Genomic DNA, 26545 nt, shown 5'->3' with positions numbered 1-26545 from the left:
AAAACATTATTATTATTATTATTAGTTTTTACACATAGGTAAAGTTAAAGGGACCCCTGACCATTAGGTCCAGTCGTGACCTACTCTGGGGTTGTGGCGCTCATCTCGCTTTATTGGCCGAGGGAGCCGGCGTACAGCTTCCGGGTCATGTGGCCAGCATGACTAAGCCGCTTCTGGCAAACCAGAACAGCGCACGGAAACGCCGTTTACCTTCCCGCCGGAGCGGTACCTATTTATCTACTTGCACTTTGACGTGCTTTCAAACTGCTAGGTGGGCAGGAGCAGGGACCGAGCAATGGGAGCTCACCCCGTTGCGGTATTCAAACCACCAACCTTCTGATCAGCAAGCCCTAGGCCCTCTGGTTTAACCTACAGTGCCACCTGCATCTCTTATTATTAATTAGTATTATTATTGATTAAATTCGCATGCCGCCCTCCATCAGTAGATCTCAAGGCAGTTCACAACACGAAAATGCAATATGAAAAACACAAACTACATAATGGCAATATGCACAAAGCTGGGGAGGCAGCGAGTGAGAGGAGCAAAACAGAAAGGAGCGGAAAGAAAAACTGCACAGACCACAAAACAACAAAACGAGAGTAGAGACTGTGGTCACATTCACACAGCACATTTAAAGCTCTTTGATACCCCTTCAAACAGTCACAGCTGCCCCAACGTGCCCTTGGAGGTGTAGCTCTGCGGAAGGAATAAGGGGTCTCTTAACAGCTCTCAGAACCCTTAACAAACTACAGCTCCCAGGATTCTTTGTGGGAAGCCGTTCGAACGGCACAAGAGGCCTGTTCATTATTAATTGAGGCTCCCACCCAGCCTTTAGATCCCATGTGGACAGAAGCAGCAGTGGCCATGATTGGGGAGGGGAGGCGACCATCGCTTACCTGAGCCCAAGGCAGCCATCTTCCTGCCGGCGGCAGCGTTGAGATGTGAGAAGCCTCCGTTGAGCAAGATCTGGCTTTGCTCCATGGGCTTGTCCCCCCGCAGGGCTGAGCTGCCCGCGGCGTGAGCATGGTGGGGGTGTGCATGGTGCGAGTGGCCGAGGGCCTGGGTGCCATAGAACTGGAAGAGCTCCGGCTGCCCCTTGCCCCCTGGCGCGGCTTGGGCCTGCCCCAAGAGCCCGGGCAGTGCCAGGGGCAGCCCCTGGTGGAGAAGGAGCATGTTCTGCATGTGCTTCTCGGAGGTCATGTGGATGCGCAAGTTGCGGGAGATGTTGGTTTCGTAGCTGCACACTTTGCACTGCCAGGAGGATTTGCCTTTCGACTCCTTCTCCTCGGGCGACGACGGGGTGGGCGCCACCGGGGCCGCCACCGAGGGGGCCCCGCCGCCTCCCCCCGTGGCCTGGTAGCCCTGCAGGTTGGCCAGGTGTTTGTCGGACTGCATGTGGATGCTGAGGTTACCCTTGGTGGTGGTGGAGTAGTTGCAGGCCTCGCAGCGGTAGGGCTTGTAGCCACAGTTGTAGCTCTCGCCTCGGGCCAGGCGAGGGTGTGGCCCACCGGTGCTGCAGTAAGCGCAGTGGCTGTTGTTCTCGGGGTGCTTCTCCTTCATATGGACGTCTAAGGTCTGCTGGTACTTGTAATGCCAGTTGCACTTGGGGCATTTGAGGGTCTTGCAGGAGTTGCGCGAGTGGAGCAAGGACATGTGGCCGGACAAAGTCAACCCCGAGTAGGCCATGGCGGTGAAGTCTTCCCCAAAGGAAAGCGAGTGCCCTCCGTTATGGCTGCTGCTGCTGCTACCGCTCAGCCCGTTGTTGACCTCAAACGTGGCGCTCACCATCTCGCTGGCCATCCCAACACTGACGGTTCCATGCGCCAAGTCGGCTGCGGCAGCGTCGTGGGTCAACCCAACCCGACCGGTGTCCGGGTTGGCGTTGGCTGGGCTGTTGTTGTTCACTTTGGTGCCCAGCCCGGAGCTGTTCGTCCCACCGGCTGACTCGGTGCGAGCGGTGTCTCTGGCCAGTTCTGCACTGGAGGCTTCGTTGGCCAACCCAACGGCTTCGTTGGCCAACTCTGCATTGGCATCTTCCTTGGGCAACCCTACGTCAGCTGCAGCGTCATTGCTGTTGGCCTTCTTCAGCGGCGTCTCTGAGAGGGGGGTGCTGGCACCCGTGGGTGGGCTTTGGCCATGTGAGCTTTGGTCTGGGAGAAGCCTCCCTTCCTCTTTCTGATTTTCGGCCGCCACTGCTGCTGCCTCCTCCTCCTCTTCCTCCTCCTTTTCCTCTTCTGGTTTCTCCTCCGCGCCTCTCTTTGCCCAGGGCTCGCCGCCGACCCTTGACTCTTTGGCATCTGGTGGCTCGCATGGTTTTCCTGGGCTCCCCTTCTTCTTCTTTTTCTTCTTCTCTTCCTCCTCCTCCTCCTCCTCCTCCTCCGTTACATTCACCCATCTGCTACACATTCGGACATTGAGGTCTGCCTTGGTGGTGGGCTTATTTGGTTCAAGGAAGCCAAGCGCGGTGCCTTGGAACACGGCAGAAGCCCCTCCAGACAGGGCCTGGCATTCGTCGGGGCTCAGCTGCGCCCCGTGGGCTATGCGGGCGTGAGCCGCCAAGGGGCGCCCCCGGCAGAAGGAGAGGCGGCAGATCAGGCAAAGCCAGATGGGTGGGGACGGCAACTCCCCTTCTCGGCCAAGGTCGGCTTCCCCTTTGAGGTTCTCCTCATCCTCCGCCAGGGCGGCGGCAGGGGCATCTTTGGGTTTGGTGGGAGCGTTTTTGGCAGACATGGTTCGAGGGGGGGCCCTGGCCAGTCGGAAACTGTAGAAGGCGCCGTGAGGGGCCCACTCGCCTGGCGCTGAGGTATTCTGGGACATTTGGTCAGTAGACGTAAAGCCTTGGTTTGGGCCTCCACCGCGCTGGACGTGGAGGACGGACACCTGGGGAGATGTGGTGCTTAAGGAGCCCTTTGGTAAGAGAACGTGGCCGCCGCTGAGGAGATAGGCCGAGCCCTCGGCGGAGAAGAAGAGCGGGGCCTTGCGCCCGCCGTCCTCTTCCCCCTCTCCGCCGCCTTCTGCTTCTTGCTTCTTCCCATCTTCTCCGGGTGGCGCTGCTTGCGGGGAAGGCAGTGGGTTTGGCGTCACGAGGCTGCAGTCGGCTTGGAGGAGAGGCCCGGGCAAGATGGCGGCCGGGAGCTTCGTAGAGCTGAGCGCCGCTTGGGAACCGGAGCAGGGCCTCATGGTGTCGTTGGGAGAGGGGGCATCAGAGGAGGAAGAGGAGGAAGGGTCCGAGAGGGGGGGTTCTTTGGTGGCTGGAGAGGCAGGAGAGTCCTGAGCGGGCCGAGGCGCGGCCCTGTCATCCTGCCCGTCGGCCGGAGGGGCAGCAGCGGAGCAGGAGGAGGAGGAGGAGGAGGCAGAGTTAGAGGGGGCGTCCATGGCGGTGCGGGCGCGAGGGGTGCGGAGGGGTCATCTCAGCACGGGAGCCGAGACCCTGAAGGGGAAACAGAAAAAAAAGGCAGCCAGGTGTGAAATCTTGTTTCTCGTTCTGAATTCCCCCTGTGTTGGACTGTTTGGTGTGCAAAGCAGCTGGAGGCCACATTTATGCCACACGTTTAAACGCAGTATCATAACCACACACAGCTTCTCTCAAAGAACCCTGGGAGCTGTAGTTTAAGGGTGCCCCAAGAGCTACAGTTCCCAGAGTTCCTTGTGAAGAAGGATTGACAGTTGAACCGCTCTGAAAATTGTAGCTCTGGGAGGAGAATCGGAGTCTCCAAACAACTATCTGCACCCTTAATGGACTACAGCTCCCAGAATTCCTTGGGGGAAGCCATGGCTGCCTAAATGATACTGCTTTAAATATATGGTGTGGAAGGTTGCTTCATCTAAAGTGACTTTAGCATAAATGAGTAGGAACATACGAAGCTTCCTTATACAGTCGTACCTTAGAAGTTGAACGGAATCCGTTCCAGAAGTCCGTTCGCCTTCCAAAACAATTGAAAACCAAAGCGTGGCTTTCGATTGGCTGCAGGAAGGTCCTGCAGCCAATTGGAAGCTGCGGAAGCCCCGTCGGATGTTTGGCTTCCAAAAGAACGTTCAAAAACCGGAACACTCACTCCCGGGTTTCAATTGTTTGGGAGCCGATTTATTCAGTAGCCAAGGCGTTCAATATCCAAGGTACAACTGTACAGAGTCAAACCAGTGATCTGTTTAGCTCTGTGTTGTCTGCACTGGCCGGCATTTGCTCTCCAGGATTTCAGGCAGGGTTCTCTCCTACCTCTACGTGGATCTTTCTCCATGCCATCCAGATACTCTACCATGGAGCTACATCCCTTTCCTAGACAGGCCTTGCTTGCACCCGCCACCAACCTCTTCCTCATCTCCATCCTATCCCGCTTCTGGATGGGCAAAGGGATTGTGCAAACACCTGAAACAGCTTCCACCACTCTTGCCCCCAAATTATACTCTGGAGGAGCATTCTCATATCCTGCTCTCTCACTGATGACTGTAATATCATGGGATGTCTTGGGGTCCCTGCCAATCAAACTCTACGGGAGGGGACCTCAGCTCGGCGGTGGAGTGCATGCTATGCTTGCAGAAGGTCCATGTTCAATTCCAGGGCCCCTCAAGTTTGGAAGTACCAGCAGAGGACAAGAAATACTCCTTTTGTGGAGAGCCATTGCAGGCCAGGGATAGGCTTATTGAGATATAAGGTAGTTCTTATACTCCTAGCTCAGGGATATAGTGCCTTCTTTTATGTGCAAAAGGTCCCAGCTTCGAGAATGGGAACTTATTCAAGCTGCATGTTGTCTAGCTATGCCCGTTCTCGTGTTAAATCAGCTCCCAATATGGGGAGAGGAGATCTGGTTATGGCAGGGTGGAGGTGGGTGGGTCAGGGACTCCTGGAAGGGCAATTGCAAAAACATGAGGACTCTGGGCAAACAGCCCGGCTACTGGAAAGGGGGAAAAGGCAAAAGGCTCCTCTTCTCGATCTGGGCTGGGGAAGGATTTGCAATGCAAATTAATAGCTTAGCATGCCAGCAGCTGATAAAAGTGGGGGAGGAGGCAAGGAAAAACAGGAATCCTTCCATTCTGCAGCGTACAAGCACTAGGCAAATGCACCCATCCCCACATTCTCTGCTCAACCCGTCAGAGGCAGGAATAGGTTCTCCTGGCAACTGCCCAGCCCCACTTGCAGTTTCCATTTCCTCCCACATTCAGACGGCCACCTCATCCTCTCACCTTCCTGGCACTCAATTCACCCCTTACGTAGACATCGCTTGAAACTCCCGTTGTTCTAGGCGCATTTTGCGACGGGGAATCTCATTAGCTTCTGAGCTCTGGGCGCAGCGCTGCGCCTAAGATTTCAGATTAAAACTGCAGAGTGGAAGGAAAGGAGGGCCTTTTTCTGCCTCCCCACTTCCAGCCACTCTCTGAAGACTGCAGAAGAGACCCTCTTAAGAATATTAGGGGGGTCAGTTTCGCCGTCCGCCCGCCACCCGGAAGAATATTAGGGGGGTAGGCAGGAGAAGGACGAGATGACACATATTTTAGTTGCAGTTCATTCATTTTCAGTGTTGTATTCTTGTTGTAAAAAAGCACGCCTAGACATCCCATTGTTGCGCCCATAACCTAGTTTTAAGGTGCCATTTAGCTCCTCGCGTCCGTATCTCAGTTTCTAACACTGTATGCAGAGCACTGCGTCTGAGCATCTGCAAGATGCCCAGTTCCTCACTGCTGAGAAGCCAAAGCTAATTCCCCAGACATCCAGGATTAGAGAGGGCGGGCTTTTAAGAAAAGCTTTAAGTTTGAAATTAAGGCCACGCGTACGCACACCTATCTACAGATCTCCCCAGGCCACATGGCGGCACGCACAGTTGTGGGCCCACAGCCTGTTAGGAAGGGCAAACCGCAGCACTCGAACTCCACCCTCACCCCAAGTCCATCCGCAGGTCTACTCACTTAACACAAGTGTGTTTGCTGTACATTTTAAGCACCTTCCTCCATCACACAGCGCCAATATCCTCATTATCCTCATTTCAGTTTCTCCCCCAAAAAGCAATTCGACGTGACATTCTAATAGATCCCGGGCAGCAGTCAAAACCAGAGGCATAAAAACTTCTTCAGCAAAAAAGCCGAAACAAATACTGTTTTCTGAATGCAGGGTCTTGGGAGAGAGATCCAGAAAGCTTCGGAGCCACCACTAAAAAGGCCCTATAAAACTCATTTTTGTTTCCGTTTCCTTCAGTCACAACACATCAAGGCTACATATCACCCACTTGTCTACTTGTCAATCCACTTATCTCTTTCTCTCCACCCACCCACTCCCCACCTTATAGAATAAAGCAAGCTGGTCTTCCTTAAAAATTGTTAATAAACCGAAACGCAGATTACACAGAACGCTCTGATTTGTACTGTTATTTCAGCAAATATCCCTGCCCAGGAAGGTTGTACTAGCTTAAATGTCCGCCACCCTTCCAAACTGTGATTCTACAGCTCAGAGGGACAAGGGCAGAAGTTCTTCCATGAGTTAGGACTAGCAGGTGTCAAAAGCCGACCCATCCTTCACAGATCTGCCATTCCTTTGGCGGAGGCAGAGAACAGCAGCGGCAACCGCGATATCCTGCGGCATGGCGTTCCACAGATCGGCGGTGCTTTCTGCGTGAAAGCCATTTCCGTTTGCCGTGAACCTCAACCCTGCCAACTCCTGTGAACTTGACATACCTGTCCTGCCAACCCTTTGCCCAAAAAAACCACATGACTCATCCATTTATCCAGCTCCAAATCCTCTCTTAAGCTAACGTTCTGACACACCGCTAACGCAACCATGACAAGGCAGGAGTGTTTCCACGCAAGAGTTTCTCAGCTCCCCTGCCAATAGTGAATCCAAGCGAACCAAGATCAGAGGTGGGGGGACATGTGCGCCTCTGAGTTATGTTGCACACCCAACTTTAGCACGCCCCGGCCAGCATGACCAATGGTTAGGGATGATTTGAGTTCTGGCTCAACCTCTGAAGGGCCAGTGATGCTCTATCCCAGAACTAGACTACTGGACGATCCCAACATTTGCCATGGTGGTTTTTGTTGTTGTTGCTTTTAATTTTTTTTTATGTTTGCTATATACCCCCCTGATGTTTGCTGAGAGGCTGGTATATGAATGCTTTTCTAAATAATTGTCAGTCGCTGTAAGTCTGTGGGGAGGGGGGATGTTTGCCCCTCAGGGAAATGAAACTTGGGGTATTCCCTCTTGAAAATCCCTAACCCCCCCCCCTCGTTTGACTTTTCACGGAGCGGCAGCCCCAGCCAAATTAAGTGTGGGCTGGCATGACCCGCCCCGAGGATGCTGGGAATTGAAGATAATTGGGGGGGGGGGCAAGGAGAGGAGATATTCCTTCGCCCCCGCCCGCCACAAATAACACCCTCTGTATCAGTAGTGGGAGCCATGGCAACCAAACAGGCTTCAAACCGGTTGGGGAGTGGAGACGGAGTTGGGGTGGCAAAGATACCAGCCGCACAACCCAACACACGTGCACTCCCAAAATCCCTTCGCATGGGAACACTCCTAGTCCATCAAACTCAATATTGTCCACTCTGGCTGGCAACAGCTTGGCAAGGTTTTGGGCCAGAGCCATGTTTTGCCCTACCTGAACCCGAGGCCCACATGTGCCCACATCTGCCTCCCCGGTTTCCACACAACCAGCTTCTCCTCCCTCCTGTATGTCCTCCACACACAACCCCCCCCCTCGGTCGTCCGCCCACCTCAGCCCATTAACATTATTATCTTTGCGTCCCAGGAGGAAAGACACCCTGTTAACTTTTTAATATTTTCTGTTCATTCCTCTGCTTGTAATGGAGGAAGGAAGAATTGGTGGCGAGGGAGGGGGGGTTAGAAAGAGAGTAAATGTGCTTTCTTGCATCCTTCCTCTCTCCTCTCCCCCCCCCCATGCCTTTTCTCTTCCCCTCCCCCTTCAGAGGGTGGTTAGTCAATGCAAATTGTCTCATTAAGGAGAAAAGGAGGCGGGAGACATAATTAGGCGGCTGCTGCATATTTATTATGAGGGAGCCAGAGACACAAAGGCGTTTGGTGGGGAGGGGGGGGTGAGTTGGTTGGGGATTGCATTGTGGGGGGGGGGAAGAACAGAGAGAGAGAAAAGGAGGGATGAAAGAGAGAAAGAGAACGGGAAGAAAGGAAGAAAAAAAAGGAGGAAGAAAAATGAGATATGAGATTGCAGGAGGCGTGATGTGGAGAATGGAATAGGAATGAGAAAGGGAGAGAGAGAATGGGAGTGAAAGGGGGGGTGAATTGGAGGGGGCAGAAAGGAGAAGGAAAATACAGGCCCCAATCCTAAGAAGGAATGTATTTCCTTGGGTCAGTGGGTTTTACATCCAGGTAACAGAGGCCACGGCCAAAGTGGGAATTGGGGGGTGGGGGGAGGCAGATAGTGGAAGGATGTTGTGGGGGGGGGAGAAGAAATAAGGGGGGGGCAACCCCAGCATGATGAAGTGGAGGGAATGCAAAGGACAAAGCGTGACAGATGAGGGAGGGAGAGGAGAGAAGAAGGCAGCAGAGAGAGAGAGAGAGAAATGGAGGAGATGAAAAGGGCGAGGGAGGGGATGGGGAAGGATTTGGCTTGGGGGGGTGGGATAGAGAGAGAGAGAAAGTGCAGAGATGGGGAGGGAAAGAGGGATGGAAACCCAATGAGGAATAAATTCATGGAGGAGAAAGGGGGTATTGGGGGGGTGATGATGTTTGCATCCTCTTTGGATATATATTAAGAGAAGGCAAAGGCAGGCCATGGAAGAAAAGAACGGGGGAAGAAGAGGAGGCGGAGGAGAGGTTGTTGGGGGGGGGTCCTCTCTCTCTCTCCCCATAGAGGAGGCGGGGGGGTCCTGCAGGCGCAGGGGGGGAGGGGCTCCGCGCAGGGCGATTAACGGGGAGATTAATGTCTAGGGGTGACAGGGGAGGCAGCCAGAGTCAATAAAACGAGAAGCACAGTGACAGGCAGCGCTTTAAATTACCCTGCGCAGCGGGGAGGGGAGGCGCTGGCGGATCTCCTCTCCTCTCCCTCCCTCTCCCCCCCCCAACCCACCCACCCAAGCTTGGGCTAATGCCCTTCAAGCCCCAATCTGTAAACCGTCCCCCCCCAATAATTTTTCCCCCTCAGCGCCTTCCTCTTATCAAATCTGCCTCGCCCCCCCCCCTTTCCTCTTCTCTTCTCCAGCTCCCCATCATCAAATATTTGCTAAACTGGTTGATGAGAGTCCTGTTAACATCCAGGAGACGAAAGGAAGAAAAGGAGGGGGGGCGGGTGAAGAGAAGGTTAAGGTTGGTTTTGACAACAGATTTCCAGCGTGGTCTGGAGGGGAGCTGCTTTTGTAAAAAAAAAATGGGGGGGAGGCCTGATCCCCCCCCCGACTCTCTTTCCTCTAAAGGGCAAAAGGGGAGACAAGGGGGGTGAATATACAGACTAATGCGCCTCCTCTCCCTGCTTTTGTTTAATCCTGCAACGCACTTAGGGCTTCATTTGTATGTGATTTGCATACAATATTTAGTAAGAGGCACCCTGGGTTGTTTTGTGTGTGTGTGTTTTCTTTTTTGGCACTCTCCGATCTGGGAAAGGGGGGGGACGGGGGGGAGGAGGAGGGGGCAGCCGAAAGGCGCTCGCACACATACACCCCTTCTAAATTGGTGTATGCAAATATATGCTTTTCTGCAAGGACTGGTGCATAAATTAATCCGAGAGTCAGGATGACAGAATTAGGTTAGCTGTCCCGTCCAAACCCCGACCTGCACAAATGTGCATTAGACTTGGGGGCCAAATGGTGTGTCTCAAAAAGTTTCACAATGTGGGTTTCTTTCCATCCCAAAACCCAAATGAGATTCTTTCTGATTAGGGATCCGGTTGGGCGGAGGGAAGGGGGCGGGCAGAGAAAAAAGTCAAAAGTGTAAATACGATCAAGATGAGCAAGGCTGCCTCAAGAATTCATCAATAAGATGTAAAGGTTTAGGGGTTGGCTTTTAGAGGTTGTAGGTTTGTTTGTTTGTTTGTTTGTTTGTTTGTTTGTTTTCAAATAAAAGTATTAAAGTTGAACTTCTGCCCCTTGAAAAATGTTCCGAGTTGTTGTTGTTTTTTAAGTGGGTGCATTTGAACTGTGAGCTTTTGCTGAGTTTTTACATGTTTGTGAAATCTCATTTGAGTGCGAGAGGTGGGAAAATGCGCTTGTGAGCACATTCACGTAGTGTGGCAAAATATGAAGCAAGTGTCCTCTCTCTCCAAGGGCATCCGGGTCTTAAAAGACAATTGCACAACAATGAAAGGAAATTATGGCGGTGGGGAGGCAGCGTGGGGCTGGGATCCCAGCATCTGCAGAAAGAGGGGAAAAAGAGAGACGTGGGGGGGGGCTAATCTAGCTTCATGCTCTACCTATCCTGAAGCACTTCCTGGAGGAGAAATTTTTAAAAATGCACATCTTCATGCTTTGCAAGCTCCTCCCGGGCAGGGACCCATCCCTTCCCTCTGCTTCTCTTCCCCTGCAAACGTGAACATCAGACCTGGGAAACTGTTTTTCGTCTGAGGGCCAAATTCCCTTCTGGGGACTACCTTCTCTGGGGGCCGAATGCCAGCGGTGGGCGGGGCCAGGGCAAAAGTAGGTGGAGCAACAAATGGAATACATTCTTTTCAGTTTGGAGGGCCACATTCGGGACCCAGGGCCAGAGGTTTCGCACCCCTCATGTGTCTCAGTGGCACCATGCAAGAAATAAATAGCACTCGGAATAAAAGAGTTGCTTGCAAGCTTTTACGTATCTGCCTTGGGAGGACTGAGCTATCCCAGCATCCCCCGGGGCAGTGGCCAGGTGTGGGCAGACTTCCCTCTCTGCTCCCTCCCCCAGAACACGTCCTCAAAACCGCATTATGCAGAAACCCCTTTAAAATAGCAGTGTAATCAGAGAGAGCTTTCCCCCTACACATTGCAGAGGCCTGCCCTGGGGCTGTGCAGGTGTGGACAGGCTAGAACCAGCGCACAGGTAAGATGAGGCAGGCCGCTAGGGCGGCATGATGTCAAGGGACTTCTTGCGCCAAGAGTCACGAGTGCGAGTCCACGTTCCCCGCAGCTTCCAGCATGGATGGCCGGATCCCTGCAGAAGCAAGAGTCCCAGAGTGCTTTGCTGCATCCCAGAGGATTGTGGGACATGCAGGGACACCGCTTCCTCGCACCGTGAGCACCTGCCAGGAAATCAACACCTGACCTACAGCCCAGTGACAGCAGGTGCCCGAGGCTAGATCTGTACAGGGTAGGCAAAATATCAGACTTCCACTACTGTTTAAAGCAAACCTTAATGTGGCGCTAAAAGGAACCTTTTCTGAGCTCCACATAAGTCCACACACATGTGCATATATTTGCATAGCTTATTCCTGCCAGCAAAGCCAAGGGCCCAAGGGCGACGCTGGACACCCCACACTAGAAAGCCATTTCAGGCAGGCCTCCCCTTCTAACCTCCGATACAATCTTTAAAGAAGCTGGGTTTTCGATCAATGAGGGCTAGCAACTTGGCTTGCGATTTTTGAAAGAGAGTCACACATTGCGCTACAACTTATATATATGATGAACTAGCCGCAAGACTGTCTTGGTACAACGTTTGCCTCGACGCAGGGCTGGGGGAATCAAGGTTGTGTTAAGCTGGGCACTGGAGAAGCTGTCGGGGACCTTGAGGCTTGTGGTTCGAGTCGAGATGTCCTACTAAGAATTGAGATGTCCTACTAAGAATTGAGCAATGGATCCAAACTACAAGAAAGAAGATTCCACCTAAACATTAGGAAGAACTTCCTGACAGTAAGAGCTGTTTGACAGTGGAATTTGCTGCCAAGGAGTGTGGTGGAGTCTCCTTCTTTGGAGGTCTTTAAGCAGAGGCTTGACAACCATATGTCAGGAGTGCTCTGATGGTGTTTCCTGCTTGGCAGGGGATTGGACTCGATGGCCCTTGTGGTCTCTTCCAACTCTATGATTCTATGAGTGGCCCTGACAAGATTGTACAGCTGAGGGGAAAAGTGTGCATTACCGGAATCGTATCCAAAGGGTGAGGGAAACTGTTCTGAAGGATGAGTGACTTGACTTAGGCCACAGAGCCATGGTAATTCAAGTCTCTATGACCAGGGGACTACACTTCCTTCTCCCACCTACAGCTCATCTATGCTACTGCAACCATGGGTGGAGTTGCAAATGTTTTTTCCACGGTGAAACAATCTCACAAGACAAACTCTGAGCATGTACATGGTGCACCGATGCGGCTCCCATGTGCACGAATGCAGCATACATGATCCAAGGCATGGCATACCCAACATTTGTTTTAAGCAGGCCAGATGTTTTGGGACTACAACTCCCATCATCCCTGACCACTGGTCCTGTTAGCTGGGGATTATGGGAGTTGTAGTCCCAAAACATCTGGAGGACCGGGTTTGCCTATGCCTGGTTTAAAGCACACGACTTCTTGCAAAGAATCCTGGGAACTGTAGTTTTCCTCTCCCAGAACTACAATTCCCAGCACCCTGAACAAAGCACAGTTCACAGGATTCTCTGAGGGAGAGAGAGATTGCAGAGATTACCGAAATCTAGATGCATGCCCACGATGCGTCCTTGATTAACTCCTACTTTTGGTCCCCTCTTCCACATCCTCCTCACAGGTGTCTAAAGGCGCCAAAGGCATCTTTACAAAGAATAACGTGTATTGTGTGCTTTTGAACTATCTGATCCTGTTGGCTCTTGAGGGCTAGTGACATGACCCCACTTTCTCCAGCTCCAGATTTCACCCAGCAGGCAACGGCCTGGGCAATTGGCTCTACCACCAGATCTTTAATGGGAGAACCGAGCTCTGCCTTTCCTTCCATTTAGCCAGAGGCTCGATGCGCTGCCATTTTGTGGGGTGAGGCGCATGCTGGCTGCGCACAAACCTGGCGCAGCTATTTGGTTCTACTTTCCATGTGCCCCTGTACTGGTGCTCGAGGTGTCATTCCCTGGAACCAAACAGCCATGTAACCTGAGTGGCCAGGTAACTGGGGATTCCCAGGCATGACAGCACCAACCTTCTCGCGTTGTTTGACCCCAGATTCTGGTAATTCCTAGGTAAAGGGTAAAGGGACCCCTGACCGTTAGGTCCAGTCATGGACAACTCTGGGGTTGCAGTGCTCATATCGCTTTATTGGCCGAGGGAGCCGGGGTGCAGCTTCCGGGTCATGTGGCCAGCATGACTAAGCCACTTCTGGCGAACCAGAGCAGCGCACGGAAACGCCGTTTACCTTCCCACCGGAGCAGTACCTATTTATCTACTTGCACTTCATGCTAGATCGGCAGAAGCTGGGACCGAGCAACGGGAGCTCACCCCGTCGCGGGGATTCAAACCACTAACCTTCTGATCAGCAAGCCCTAGGCTCTGTGGTTTAACCCACAGCGCCATCCGCATCCCAATTCCTAGGTAAGCTGCCTCTATATATGGAGGTTCAATTCAGCTGGGACGGCAAGAAGAAACCGCACACCCTCTCCCCTGCGAATTAGTCTAATCCCCTTTTCAAGGAATCAGAGCCTGCGACCATGCGCTGCACCGCAAGCAACGAGCTTCCGTAAGTTAATTATGCACTGTGTGACAGAGTCGGCCTCGCTGGTAGTTTGTGAGATGTCTGCATGGGATTGATTTATTGACTAGTGTGGGATTTTAACCGTTCCTGGGGCTTCATCCGAGTCAGCCTCGGAACAAATCCTTCAATGGAGCATGTAATGATTCATTTATTTTTTACAAGAGAGGGAGAGCGCCTCTGGCCACATGCAGAGTGCCTCGTTTGTTTATTAGCTTGCCGAAATGTAGGCCAAACCCTCTGGGAAATCTTCCGGGGCGAGAGATCAGGGCAGACCAGGGTGTGGAGAACCAACACTCTGCCTTCAACCTTGAGCCAGCCCACAAGCCTTTTAGGAACTGAGATGGGGCTTTGAGAAGCTTTGGTGAGCCAAGGCAGTGGAGGGTCCGAGGGGGAAGCGAGAGGCCAGGTTCCAGGCCTCAAGCCCTGCCCAGAGACCTCCAGAAAGTCTGTGCTCCTCAAATGAAAAGCAAGAATGTGAGGGGACCGCCTCGCAGGCTTGTTGTTTTTTCCCCAAGTCCATTGTAAACGCAAAACAGAAGTCCGCTATCAATTACAAATGAGCAACACACTTTGAACTCTGACACATCTAGCGTTAGAAGCAAACCGTTTCTGACACAGGCCAGCTTTTGCACAACCCGTTCGCTGTTTTCTTGAGGGGGGGGGGAGACTCGCATGCTTGGTGCTGCTTCACACACTTTGCCAGACTGAAGTGTCTCTTGGCTGCGTTTTCAATTTTTTTGCGGGCTGGGAGGACGGGAATGGTTTTTTCCTTGGGTTGTGGCTTTGAAAGGGCTTGGCAGCGCAAGCCGGACAGCTTTATTTTGTTTTATCTTTTTTTAATTTTGCGGTGTGCGTCGCCTGCCATTCCCCGGCAGTCGTGGTCACCTCTAACCTCGCCCTGGCATGGCAGTGTGGAACGTATGCAAACTGTGCTCTTGCAAATGAAAGGAAGAAATAAAACTCAAAAGCCTGCGTGGGCAGGTGATGATCCTGAAGGAGTCATGTTTCAAACACAAAACCTGAGACTCGAAAGTGGGAGGAGGGATCTACAGGGCATGAAGATGCAAGGACCCCTGCCCTGTGGGGCTTGGTGTGTATTAATATAATATACACACACAAACACACACACACCTCAACACAGATTTCTTTCCCAAAGCACAGCCCCACTGAGTCCTGTCTATCTGTCCAACATGCCAGTATCACAGCTGAAATCCCTGGAATGACTTTCAGAAATCAGGGAGCATTCGAAAAACATAGCCCGAGGTGGTGGTGGGGAGGCATGAATCGAGAGCGGAAATGAAATTTCACACCGTTTAGAAAACTTGGCAAACGTTTCAAAACCCTTTTTGGATTCCAAACATGTGCAAATGTCACTTACAAAATTCAACTCTGAAAAACACTTGTCAATAAAAGCGGCAAGATCCACATAATCTCAACAAAACCAATACGCACAAACACACACATATATATTTACACATCTTGCTCCCGTCCCAAGACTTAACTAGAATTTAAAATTTGCCTGGGGCATTCAAATCAAGAGACTTGGTTTTAAAATCACACTGGAACACAAAAGACGCACCACAAATTAATTTCTGGTGAACTTGGACCTTGGGGAACCTAAGAAGCAGTCTCTCAGCTCATGTTACTCTGAGCAAGTCACCCCCTCTCTCAAGCCTCAGTCTCCCTATCTACAAAATGGGAATAGCAGTGACCCATCACACAGGGATGTCATAAGGGCAAACAGGACTGACGAACCATAAAGCGCTTTTGTGCATTTTTTAAAAAGCGCTCGACAAAACAGCCACGGAAACATAGGATACACACCCACGAGGACAACCCTGACATATGTCTTGCAAAGAAGTAAGTCCTACTGAATTGAAGGGTGCTTATTCCCAGGTAAGTGGGGGCTAGGACTGCAACCTTCATGCCACCAAACGCCAGGACCAGCATATATGCTGAAAGCAAAGACCAGGGTGCTTCTGAACATGGGCAAAGTGCATTTTGCTTGCCACTGAGTGCCCCCCTATTTATGGGATGGAGAGGGGAAGGGAACCAGATTAGAGGGCACAGCATTAAGTCTTGAACTCAAATGCACATATACAGAACAGAAACACACCAAATATATGTTGGAACTGGTAGGTGGGGCAGACGGGTGCAGAGAAATGTTTTGGTTCCTTCCAGACATTTTAATCCAGGAGAACCCCTTTAGAGAAATCACCTATTCTTGCTCTTTGTCAATCCGGCTCCCCCACTTCTGGAGAACCCAGGAGTTCTGGTCCAGCAATTGGCAGCCCAACCCTGCTTTTAACTTTCTGTTCCAGTTTCAAATGCCCATCCCATAAAAGACCAAATTCAGTGACAGTTGCGGGAGAGAGAGATACGGGCAAGCGAGGTAATAGCACTAAGCGCCACAGAGCGAGCGAAGGCAGAAGGCGAGGGAGGCAGGGAAGGAAGAAAGATTGTAAAATCAATTAAATGAGTTGCTAACGGAGCGTCGTGTCGACAATCTGTCGCTGACTGGAAAATATGAGCTGCCCAAATACACTCCCGGCTTGCACACCTCTGCCAGGCGGCCTTGGCGGGTCCTTCCATCACTCCTGTCAGAGGTCTGAGCCAGGGACACGGGGAGAAGGGTCGGATCCGAAGCGAGGGGTCAGAAGGCCAAGCCAGGGGGAGAAGGAGGAGAGAGGGGGGGATTACGGGGTGGGTGGGGGTCGCTGTGCACCCAAGGGTGTTTTATGGCGCTGGATGGGACAGGTGGAAGGAGCCGGGAGGTGGCAGAGAAAGGAGGGTGGGAGAAGGGAAGGGGATGGAGGGAGGCTGGCGAAGGAGGGAAGGAGGGAGAGGAAGACAATAATTGGAGAAAGGGATGTGTGATGAATGAAAGGCTCAGGGGAGGGAGGGGAGATGCAATCGCCTCCTTTGAGAGGGAGAGGAAAGGGTAGGAGGGGAAGAAAGAGTGTGGCAAGGAAGAAGGGAAGAGAGACAGAGAGGGAAAGGTGGTCTGGAGGAAAAGGAAGGTGGGTGGGGGAATGGAAAGAAGTGCTGGCCGGGGGGGGGTCCCAAAAGAGGACTCTTAACAACTCCCCCGCCCTGAGATGGTGGCGATTTGGGGACGCTGGTGGGAGACCCAACACACACCCCTGCTTTTTTGGGGCGGGGGGGGAGAAAATACACCGTCCCTTTCTTCCCACCCCCACTCCAAAAAACCACTTCTTCCTCACTGCCCCCCCCCTACAAAACCGCTTCAGTTTTGGGGAGGGAGCCCTCCTCTCTCCATCCTTTATTAGGGAGGAGGCAGGATTAAGACTCCGAACAAGAAGGGGACGCGGGAGCGCGCCCAGCCTCCTCCTCTCTCTCCCCCCCTATTCTGCTGTCACATTCAGAAGCGGCCCCCCTCGCCTCTCCGCTTCGCCCGGCTTGTCATTCCTCCATGAGGCTCCCTCTCCATCCCGGGAACCCCCGGCGCCCGGTTCCCCTTCCTGCTTCGCCCGCCCGGCTCTCCCTTCCGCCGCCTCCGCCCGCACATTGTTCCGCCGTCCGTCCCCCCCTGCTCGCCATCCATCCTCCCTCCTGCCCGCCTCGCCCTGCGCCTCCGCCGCCGCCTTCCGCGCTCCCCTGCCCGGCCCTGCGCCCTCCCTCCCTCCCTTCCTTCCTTCCTTCCCTCCTTCCTCCGGCCGGCCAGCCCGGCGCGCTCCAGCCCGGCAGCCCCTCTCCATCCCCGCCTCCGGGCGGCTGCCTCTGCCTCTGCTGCTGCCCCCTTCGGCGCTCCGGCGCGCCGCGCTGCTTGCTCCTTTCCTTCTCCTCCCTCTTCCTCCTCCTGCCGCCGCTGCTCCTCTTCTCCTCCTCCTCCTCCTCCTCCTTCTCCTTCTCCCCTTCCCCGATCCTCCTCCCGCCTTCTCGGCTCGCCTCTCTCCCCGCTTACGCGCTCGCTGGCTCGGAGCGAGGGATAGGAAATCGATGCCACTTACACCTCCGCGGGAAGAGAGAGGGGGACCAGCCGGCGCCGCTGACGCTCTCGGCCGCCGGGCGGGGTGGGGTGGCGGGCGGGCGGGCAGGCGGGGAGGGGGCGGCCCGGCTGGATCGGGGAAGGGGCGCGCAGGCGAGGCAGGGCTCTCCCTCGGCGCAGTTGTCAGCGCGGCTCCGTCTGGCTGCTGCCCGGCCGGCCGGCTTGGCTGCTGGCTGGCTGGCTGGCTCTCTCCTCCTCGGCGCCTCTCTCCTCCTCGCTCCGGCTCAGGCAGGCAAAAATCGATGGGGTTCGCCGCGCCGGGGCTTCCCCATTGATTTACACTCGTCCGCCTCCCCGCCTGCCTCGTTCCCTCGCTCCGCGGACCTGGCGGCTGCCTTCCAACACAATGGAATAATCAATTCAGCCCCGCGCTCGCCCCCCGCCTCCCCGCAGCCACACACACACACACAGCTACACGCAGGCACACACACACACATACATACATACAGCCACGCACCGGAGGGGAGGAGCCAGCCGGCAGGTGCAGCCGAGCATCATGGGAAATGTAGTCCCTCCCCCGCCTCCGGAGCCGGCAAGGTCAAGGCTCCAGCAGCAGCAGCCGCCGGCGTCAGCATCGTCCTCTCGCTGGCTGCTCGGATTTGCCTTTGTGCCTTTCCAAAGCAAGGCTGCTTCTTGGCGGCTTTGTTGCGCTCCGCACAACGACCCTGCGAGGCCGGCCGGTGTAGTGCAGAGTGAGAAGGGAAGAGGTCAGATCAGGCCGCAAGGACCCAGCCTAGTGCAGCAGCCTGGTCTCCAGTGGCCGGATGCTTGGCGAACACCAACAAGTGGGATCTGGACACAATTGCCCTTTCCCCTTCGGAGGTTTCCAAGGACTGGTATTGCTGCCAGAGCACACAGCCTTTGTGGCTAGTAGCCATCGACTGCCCTCTCCTCCTCCACGAATTTGTCCAAGCCTCTTTTAAAGCCATTCAAGTCAGTGGCCTCCTGTGGCAGGGAGTTCCACCGGCTAACCATCTGCTGTGTGAAGAAGGAGTTTGTTTTAACCTGTCCCGAATCTTCAGCTTCCTGGCATGACCACGACATCTAGTGAGAAAGGGAGAGAAACCTTTCTCCATGCAAAGCATAATTTTATAAACTTCTATCACCCCTGACATGCCTTTTTCTGCAAACTCCAAAGTCGCAGGCGCTGCAACCTTTCTTCACAGGGAAGTCGCGCCCAGTGGCGTAGCGTGGGGGTGCAGGGGGGGCCGGCCACACCGGGCGCAACAACTGGGGGTTAGGGTTAGGGGGGGCAAATCCACGGGTTAGGGGGCGCAAATCCACGGGTTAGGGGGCGCAAATTACTTGCCTTGCCCCGGGTGCTGACAACCCACGCTACGCCACTGGTCGCGCCAACCCCCCTTGATCAGAGCGCTGTGGCGCTCGGTTTCCTGCTTCCAGGCTTCATTGGGTTGGCCTCTGCAAGAAGAGGAAACCTTACCAGGAAGAGCCTTTGCTGTGGTCCAGAGTCTTCTGCTGTCCTGATTTCTTATACCAGGCACAATGAGTCATCCACTTCGCCTAGTGTCTCTGGGACCGAGAAGAGCTTTCAGCATCACCCGATCCTTTTGGCTGGTAATGGAGGAACAGAATCTCGGACGTCACATCGTGAATAATAAGTGGTTCATCACTGAGCTGCGGCCCACCCCATCATCATTATTATAGATGAGATACACCCCAATAAATAATTTCATTTATTTCTCAGCAAGGCGATTGCTTTACAGCATCTCTGCAAGGCCGGTCAATAATCTTCTCATTCTGCAAAGGGCAATGATTTTGCATGGCCTGCCCATCCCCAGGGTGGTCTTTTCCCTTGGGGGTCTTCTGTCCACCCGTAGCGCTGAGCCCGGGATTCCCGCCCTCTTCAGGGGTCTCCAGGGCAAAAGAGGAGAGGGATTTCTTCACTTTAAACTGTGCGTAGAAGAATGCCAAGAGCCATAGTGTCATCTACCCAAACTCCCACACACACACACAAGGATTTGAGAGCCCAGACCTCTTTTGCGTCCAGCCAGGTCCTGTGATCCAGTGACAGACATTGCTGGTAGGGCAGAAGGCAGGGAGGCCAACATTAGGTGGCGCCAGAGAGCCGACAAATTAGTTTTGCGGTGTACACGGACAAAGGTGATAGCCAGAGCCACCTGCAAGACTGGTCGTAGGAAGGCAGGGAGATGGAGGCTGCCTTCAGTGAGGGGGGGGCAATGACTGCCCCCCATTCATCTTACTGGACTGGCTTTGCTGCATGGGAAATTCAGATCAGGGAATATCTAGGCTCTTAGACAAGGGTCAGCAAACCTTTTCAGCAGGGGGCCGGTCCACTGTCCCTCAGACCTTGTGGGGGGCCGGACTATATTTTGGAGGGGGTGGGAGAACCAATTTCTATGCCCCATAAATAACCGAGAGATGTATTTTAAATAAAAGCACACATTCTACTTGTGTAAAAACACCAGGCAGGCCCCACAAAGAACCCAGAGATGCATTTTAAATAAAAGGGCACATTCTACTCATGTAAAAACAAACTGATTCCCAGACCGCCTGCAAGCCGGATTTAGAAGGCGATTGGGCCGGATCCGGCCCCCAGGCCTTAGTTTGCCTACCCATGCTCTTAGGACATTCCCCACTCAGAGCACTCTGGTGTGATCTTCCCAACTCTTTAAGAAAGCATTAGAAGTTGGTGTCGTATAAGCGCAGCGCTTTGTTCCTGCCATCCATCATTATTTAAGGCTGCAACCCAATTAGAGGCATTTTTAATTGCTTAATCATATGAGCTGGAGCCGATTAATCAAATAAGTTATCGATTAAATTAGCATACATTTGCATCTGGGCGTTTCTGAAAACCCTGAACTTGATTTTCTTTGTTTTCATCATCTTTACAACAAGAGGGGTCATCCCAACTGAAGAGAAAACACAGAATGCCTCCTTTAAGGTAATCTCCAAAGGAATAGCTGGTTAAAGTCACACCCACCTCATATCTTTAGTGTACATTCCCACCCCAAAGAATTCTGGGAACTGTAGTTCACCCCTCCCCGAGCTATGGTTCCCAGCACCCTTAACAAACCACAATTCCTAGGATTCTTCGGTTGGGGGAGGGAGCCATGTGCCTTCACTGGATTGCTGTGTTCAAGAAAGAGTCTTCTCACAGCTTAGAAGCTAAGAAATTCATTTTTTTTTTAATTATTAGTATTCTGAACTAGACTTGTTGGTCGCTTACAACACATTGTTGACTTACAACCCTTTTAAAAACATTATGCCATTTTTTTAAAAAAAGAATTATACAAATCTTGCAAATTTCATAAAGACTCCAACATGCAAAAATTGGCTGGCTCTGGTTTGTTCCCAGGTGAAAAATTTACTTGAAATAAACAGACAGTGATCAGGCTAATAGCAAAAGCCCTTTAATAAATGAGATATTATAGTGACCGCTAGCTGGACCAATCTTACAGGAAAAAGAAAGGTAGCTCAATGTCACAGGTGCTGGTTTTAATACTTTTCACAGCCAGGGAGCCACCCCTGACTCTTAATTACGCGTAAAAGTCTTAAAACAATTAATTGCCTCTACTTACAAAGGAACAGACCTAAGGACATTCTCGATTTAATTCAAAAACAGATCTGGCCATCTAGTCTGGAAAGGCAGTCTTGGGAGACACTTTTATTTACAAAAGGAATGTTTGAACAGCATTTGAATTTCCTTGTATTTTGAAAGGGTGGGAAATACAGGCTTTCCTGGGCCTGTTCGGTTCCATCTCCTGTCAATTTCACATAATCCTTCCTGCTCGTTATGGGATGTCAGTGCTTGATATGATTTCGACATAATCCACCTTGCTAGTCTACTTTTGCCAAAGGAGCCATTGAACTGCCCCTGAGTTTCCTGGAAAACCTAAAGGAGGACAAAAACTGGTTTTTATTTATTTAGTTTTTTGAAAATTGTATCGTGTTATTAAAAACCTTAACAAAATTGGGGAGGGGGGATAAATAAAACCTAAAGGCCAGATGACCTTGGGCCGTTCTTCTGAATGATGTTATGATCTTTTCCTGCCATTGTGAAATTTTAGCACCCCATTCTATCTCTGCTGTTTCCCCAACAGAAGTTGGGGTCCCTGGCAGATCTCCCAGACAGCTTAGCTTCTCCAAAGCTATTCTGTCTATTTGACTAGTTTCAATGAAGTGAAGAGGAAATAAAACCATCCATGTTGTGTAGCGATTCTTTGGCTACTTCTGTCTGTGTGGTACACCTGCCTGCCTGGAATTCCTTGGGATATTTGGGGATAATGGGGTTTGGGTGATGAAGCCTTTTTACGACGCACAGACATGCCCTTTATAGGAAAGGTGTACCAAATGCTGGGAAATATTTCAGTGCAGGTAGATTTGCTTCTCAGTTTCCGGTCCAAGGTGTCAGGATTCATCTCCTGAAGTTTACCTCCTAATCAGCACTACCTGCTTCCATGTCAACTCCTCCTTGCCAGGAGAAAATACAAATATTTTTTTAATAAAAAGCCCATCACCCCAATGAGACACGAATCTTTTCAAATCTGCAGCTGGCAACACCTTTTTTTCCTAGCCGAGCAAATATTGTTCAATCCATTCATCTAACGGAGCAATTAAAAAAAAACCAAAACCCACCGAAACTTGCTTTTTTGAATTAATTATTATTAGTCACTTTGAAGAGTTCCGTTTCAGAGTGGGCAGGACGCAATATATAGTAGAAATTAAAGGGAGAGAAACGAAGAAGAAGAAAAAAAGGAATTTCTTCCAGGGCTGCAGACGGAACCCAGCGTTGCCTCTCTTCCCCATCATCCTTCCTGGGGAACCCAGGCGTCCGGGGCCCTGCCTGGAAGGGGTTAAGCGCGCGCCCCCTCCCTCTTTGGCAATGCACTCCCCCCCCCCCGCTGTTCTTAATTGCAGCTTTCCTGTTGCCGTGGCAACCGTGATCGAGGGAGCGAGACAGGCGCAGGGGGAGAGGAATAAAAAAAACAGAGCGCGGAGAGAGAGAGAGAGAGAAAGGGAAAAGGAGAAGGAAGGAGGGAGCAGCCGAGCGGCGAAAGCACCTGCTCGCCGGCCTGGAGGAAGGGGCGGGGAAACTACAACTCCCAGGCGCCTTTGCGCCACCCACCAGCAGCTGGCTTCTGCCTCCTTGCCACTCTCCCTCTTCCTCCATTTGTGATTTACTTTTATTTTATTATTATTATTATTTTGCATGCTTTAAATTAAAAATTTAAATTAAAAAAATATGCATCGCAAAGTGCATTGATTCACTTCTTTGCGTTATTTTTGCAGCGCATTTTTCTCGCTTTCTGTGCATTCTTCTCGCCGGCGATCCTCTTTGCCCGCGTCGACATGGCGTCGGGCTCCGATGGCGGCGAGGAGGAGGCGGCGGAGTCTCCGGACTCCCCGGCCGGGAAAGGTCAGTCGGAGGCGCCGAGGGGAAACCCCCGCCGCCAGGGGGCGCTGCTGCTGCTGCGCGACCTGCAGTCGGCTGGCAGTGGAGGGCGTCGGTAGGGGGCGGTGTGGGGCAAAGGCAGAGGCCATTGGGGAGGGAGAATGCGGGGTGCAAGGTGGGTATTGTTTTTTTGGGGGGGATAATCTGACAGCCACCCCAAGCGGGGCCAGATTAAGGCATGCTGCAGGACCAATGCCATAGAAGCTAAACAAACTACAGTGGTACCTCGGATTAAGTACTTAATTCATTCGGGAGGTTCGTACTTAACCTGAAACTGTTCTTAACCTGAAGCACCACTTTAGCTAATGGGGCCTCCCGCTGCCGCCACACGATTTCTGTTCTCATCCTTAAGCAAAGTTCTTAACCTGAGTTATGGGTTAGCGGAGTCTGTAACCAGAAGCGTCTGTAACCTGAAGCGTATGTAACCCGAGGTACCGCTGTATATATTAGGGCCCCACTCTCTTGGGGAACCTTGAAAAATTTAAAGGAAAAAACAACTGGATGTACATTTCCAAAATATAAGTTAAAAAACAAATAAAATAAAACCTACATACAGCAATATTCAACACAAAAAACAACGACAATTTGTTGCTGACAAAGCGCAGCTGGACATATAAAGGGCTCCATTACCTTCAGTAGCTGAGGGCCTCATCAAACCTAAATTTGGCCCTGTGCAGGACCCTAATCTATGTCACATTCATTAGGACCCCATAGTTATGGCTCTGTGCAATTGCTGAGAAATAGATTAAAAAAAGAAAAGAAAAAAAGAGCCCCCAGAGTTAAAAGTGCATAGAATGTAAAGAGTCCTACTTGAGGCTACTTGGGGAGGAGGAGTAGCATAGGGATTACCTTGTTGTAACCCGCCCTGGGAACTTCAGGTGAAAGGCAGGCAATAAATTGAACAAAATATAGCATTAAAAGATGCTTAAAACAAATTACGGTACTGGCACAAGAATGGGGAGGAGGAGATCCTAAAATTTCTGTTCTGTGTCAAAGGCCAGGGTAAAGAGCAGTCGGCTAATTTCTACTCAATGGGGTTATAAATGTAATAATGCAGATTTTGACCAGCCGGCCGCTGTTTAGAAAATTAATTAATTAAAAATCGGGGCTTAGGGCACCCATTAAGAGGGTGGCTGCCCGAGTGCCTTTGCTTGGCAAGCGATGACTTCCCCCTCTTCCCCAAAACCTCCGGGCTGAAAAAATTTTTTCAAGTCAAGGGAGTAGGTAAGACTTGAGCCTGGGGTTTATTTTCTGTCTCCTACTTTAGAAAAGCATTTCAAAAATTAAGCGTTCCAATCAGGATGGGGCCAATGCAGAATTATGTCAGGGAATGTGTGGGGTGGGGAAATCGGATTTTTATATTTATGTACATAGTTATAGGCTGCATCAGAATTAATTCGCTCCTGCTCCCTTGTACAGATTCCGCCTCGGGCTCCATTGAGGTGGAGCAGAAGTTCCTTTTCGGGCCTGATGCCGTGCAGAAGCTGGAGGCGCTGGGGGCGCTGCCGGAAGCCAGCGTCTCCTTCCGTGACCGGTACTACGATGTTCCCGATTGGCGCCTCACGCTAGCAGATCATTGGCTCCGGCAGCGCGAAGGGGCGGGCTGGGAGCTGAAATCCCCCCTGCGGCCACTAGAGGGCGCCACCACTAGCCGGGGGCAGCAGAACCTTCCGGAACCGCCAGCCTGGAGCCACGAGCCGCAGCACCCGCCTCAGCCAGTAGGGGGAGCTGGCAGGACGCACCTGGCTACGCAATACCAGGAAGTGACCTGCCCCCGAGACATCGTGGCCCGCGTCTGTGGCCTGCTGGGCGTGGACCCGGCCGCGGGTTGGCAGAGCGACGTGGCCAGAGCCGTGGAGGAGCTGAATCTGCAGGAGTTTGCCAGCTTCGTTACCCGGCGGTGCAAATACCGCCTGGCTAGCCTCCGCCTGGCGGTTGATCTCGACGAGATGGACTTTGGCTATGCCGTGGGAGAGGTAGAGGCAATGGTTTTGCGGGAGCAGGAAGTTCCAGAGGCTCTGGAGAGGATACAGGAGCTGGGAAGTCGGCTGGGTGAGGAGTTTGGCTATTTTGACCCAGGAAGTGCCCTCTTAAGCCCAGGAAGTGCCCTCTAGCCCGGCTTCCTGTTCTCAGTGGCCCATCAAATGCCACCCATTGGTGCCCACAGATAGGGCAACATCAGTGCCCTCCCCACTCACAACTCCCAGCAGAGCCATTGTGGCTCCACGAATTTGTCCGATCCTCTTCCAAAAGCACCTAAGGGTCTCGCAAATACTGTATTTTTCGCTCTATAAGACTCACCTTTTCCCTCCTAAAAAGTAAGGGGAAATGTATGTGCATCTTATGGAGCGAGTGCAGGCTGCGCAGCTATCACAGAAGCCAGAATAGCAAGAGGGATTGCTGCTTTCGCTGCGCAGCGATCCCTCTTGCTGTTCTGGCTTCTGAGATTCAGAATATTTTTTTTCTTGTTTTCCTCCTCCAAAAACTAGGTGCGTCTTGTGGTCTGGTGCGTCTTATAGAGCGAAAAATACGATAGTTTAGTGGCAGATTCAGAAATGCAGGGTCCCCTCTGTGAAAGTCACAGCTTCTAAGATCATACCATAATCTTGTAATTATAATCGGGGGGTGCATCGCAACAGTGGGTGCAGATCTCCGCATGTTGCCTTCTAAGCTAGATCTGCTGTTTTCTGGGCCCAGGCGGACCATTTGGAGTGCTCCGGAACTTTCTTCCAGGGTGGCTCGAGTGGTGTTTTTCATGAGGTTCCCTCGTACGTAACAGAATCAGCCTGGATAGCTCGGTCTGTTGGAGCATGGTGTTGAGAACGCCAAGGTTTCAGGTTCAATCCCCGTATGGGACAGCTGCAAATTGGGGTTGGACTAGATGATCCTTAGGGTCTCTTCCAAGTCTGTGATTCTATAAACTTGCACACAGGATACAGAACAGCTCCTTGTGCGCCTTCTGCAGAGTGACCCCAGGAGCCTATCCTCGGGGGCTAAAAAACTCTGTTTTCATGCTTCTTGCGTGGCTGTAGGACACTGGAGATGGGGCTCCTCACTTTGGGGGGGGGGCTGATTAACAAGTCTTTTCTCCCTCTTCTTAAGCACCCCTCAAAATATTTTTTTTAAAGTACAAAATACAAACGAGAACTGCTTGACGCTTAGTTCCGGGTCTCGCCCTGTTGCCAAACTAACGTTCTCCTCTCTTTCTGGTCTCCCCGGCAGGCCTGGATATGAAATCCCCAATTCCTGGCAAGATGTCTGTCTACCTGCATAAATTCAGACCATCGCACTACGAGGCCCTCATGAGAGCTGGGTCGCTGAGGAAAGTGAGAGCTGCAACGGATGAGGAGGGGAACTGACTGGGGCTGGAAAAACGGGGCTGGGGGCTACGCTTTGGGCAAGAGAGAAAGTCCGCTACCTGAGCCGAGAGGACAATTTGGACCACGTTCCTCCCACCCACCCCTCCTTTCTCCCCCCTCTGCCAAACCATCCAACTCCACCCAACATCTGGAATGGCTTTCGACACCCCGCGG

The 26545-nt window shown here is 52.2% G+C and overlaps 2 protein-coding genes and 1 long non-coding RNA gene across 8 annotated transcripts in view; 1 reads left to right on the top strand and 2 right to left on the bottom strand.

Moving 5' to 3' along the window:
* ZFHX2 (zinc finger homeobox 2) overlaps nucleotides 1-17599 on the bottom strand; it is a 33370-nt gene extending 15771 nt beyond the window's left edge. For 2 of the 3 annotated variants that reach the window (XM_082197461.1, XM_082197460.1), the window contains exon 1: nucleotides 898-8269. In XM_082197461.1, the coding sequence (XP_082053587.1) occupies nucleotides 898-3376 (2479 nt within the window). In that variant the 5' untranslated portion in view covers nucleotides 3377-8269. Of the gene's footprint in view, nucleotides 1-897; nucleotides 8270-17540 lie in introns of those variants that run through there. The other variant, XM_082197459.1, reaches the window with a different exon arrangement.
* The window catches only part of THTPA (thiamine triphosphatase), a 61620-nt gene extending 35120 nt beyond the window's left edge, over nucleotides 1-26500 (top strand). For 2 of the 4 annotated variants that reach the window (XM_082197845.1, XM_082197844.1), the window contains exons 4-6: nucleotides 22850-22976; nucleotides 24432-25064; nucleotides 26235-26500. In XM_082197845.1, the coding sequence (XP_082053971.1) occupies nucleotides 22850-22976; nucleotides 24432-25064; nucleotides 26235-26371 (897 nt within the window). In that variant the 3' untranslated portion in view covers nucleotides 26372-26500. Of the gene's footprint in view, nucleotides 1-15355; nucleotides 15430-22474; nucleotides 22733-22849; nucleotides 22977-24431; nucleotides 25065-26234 lie in introns of those variants that run through there. The other 2 variants (XM_082197846.1, XM_082197847.1) reach the window with 2 other exon arrangements.
* On the bottom strand, nucleotides 20891-22407 carry LOC309518164. The gene is made up of 2 exons (XR_014213379.1): nucleotides 22196-22407; nucleotides 20891-21452 (listed from the first exon to the last, which is right to left on the bottom strand). It is a non-coding gene; the product is annotated as an uncharacterized lncRNA (long non-coding RNA).
* Nucleotides 26501-26545: the final 45 nt, after the last annotated feature.

Source organism: Podarcis vaucheri (genome assembly GCF_965113315.1).
Source record: "Podarcis vaucheri genome assembly, chromosome: 13".
NCBI lineage: Eukaryota > Metazoa > Chordata > Lepidosauria > Squamata > Lacertidae > Podarcis > Podarcis vaucheri.
The sequence above is the reverse complement of the archived record's forward strand: the minus strand, read 5'-3'. Positions and strand labels throughout refer to the sequence as shown.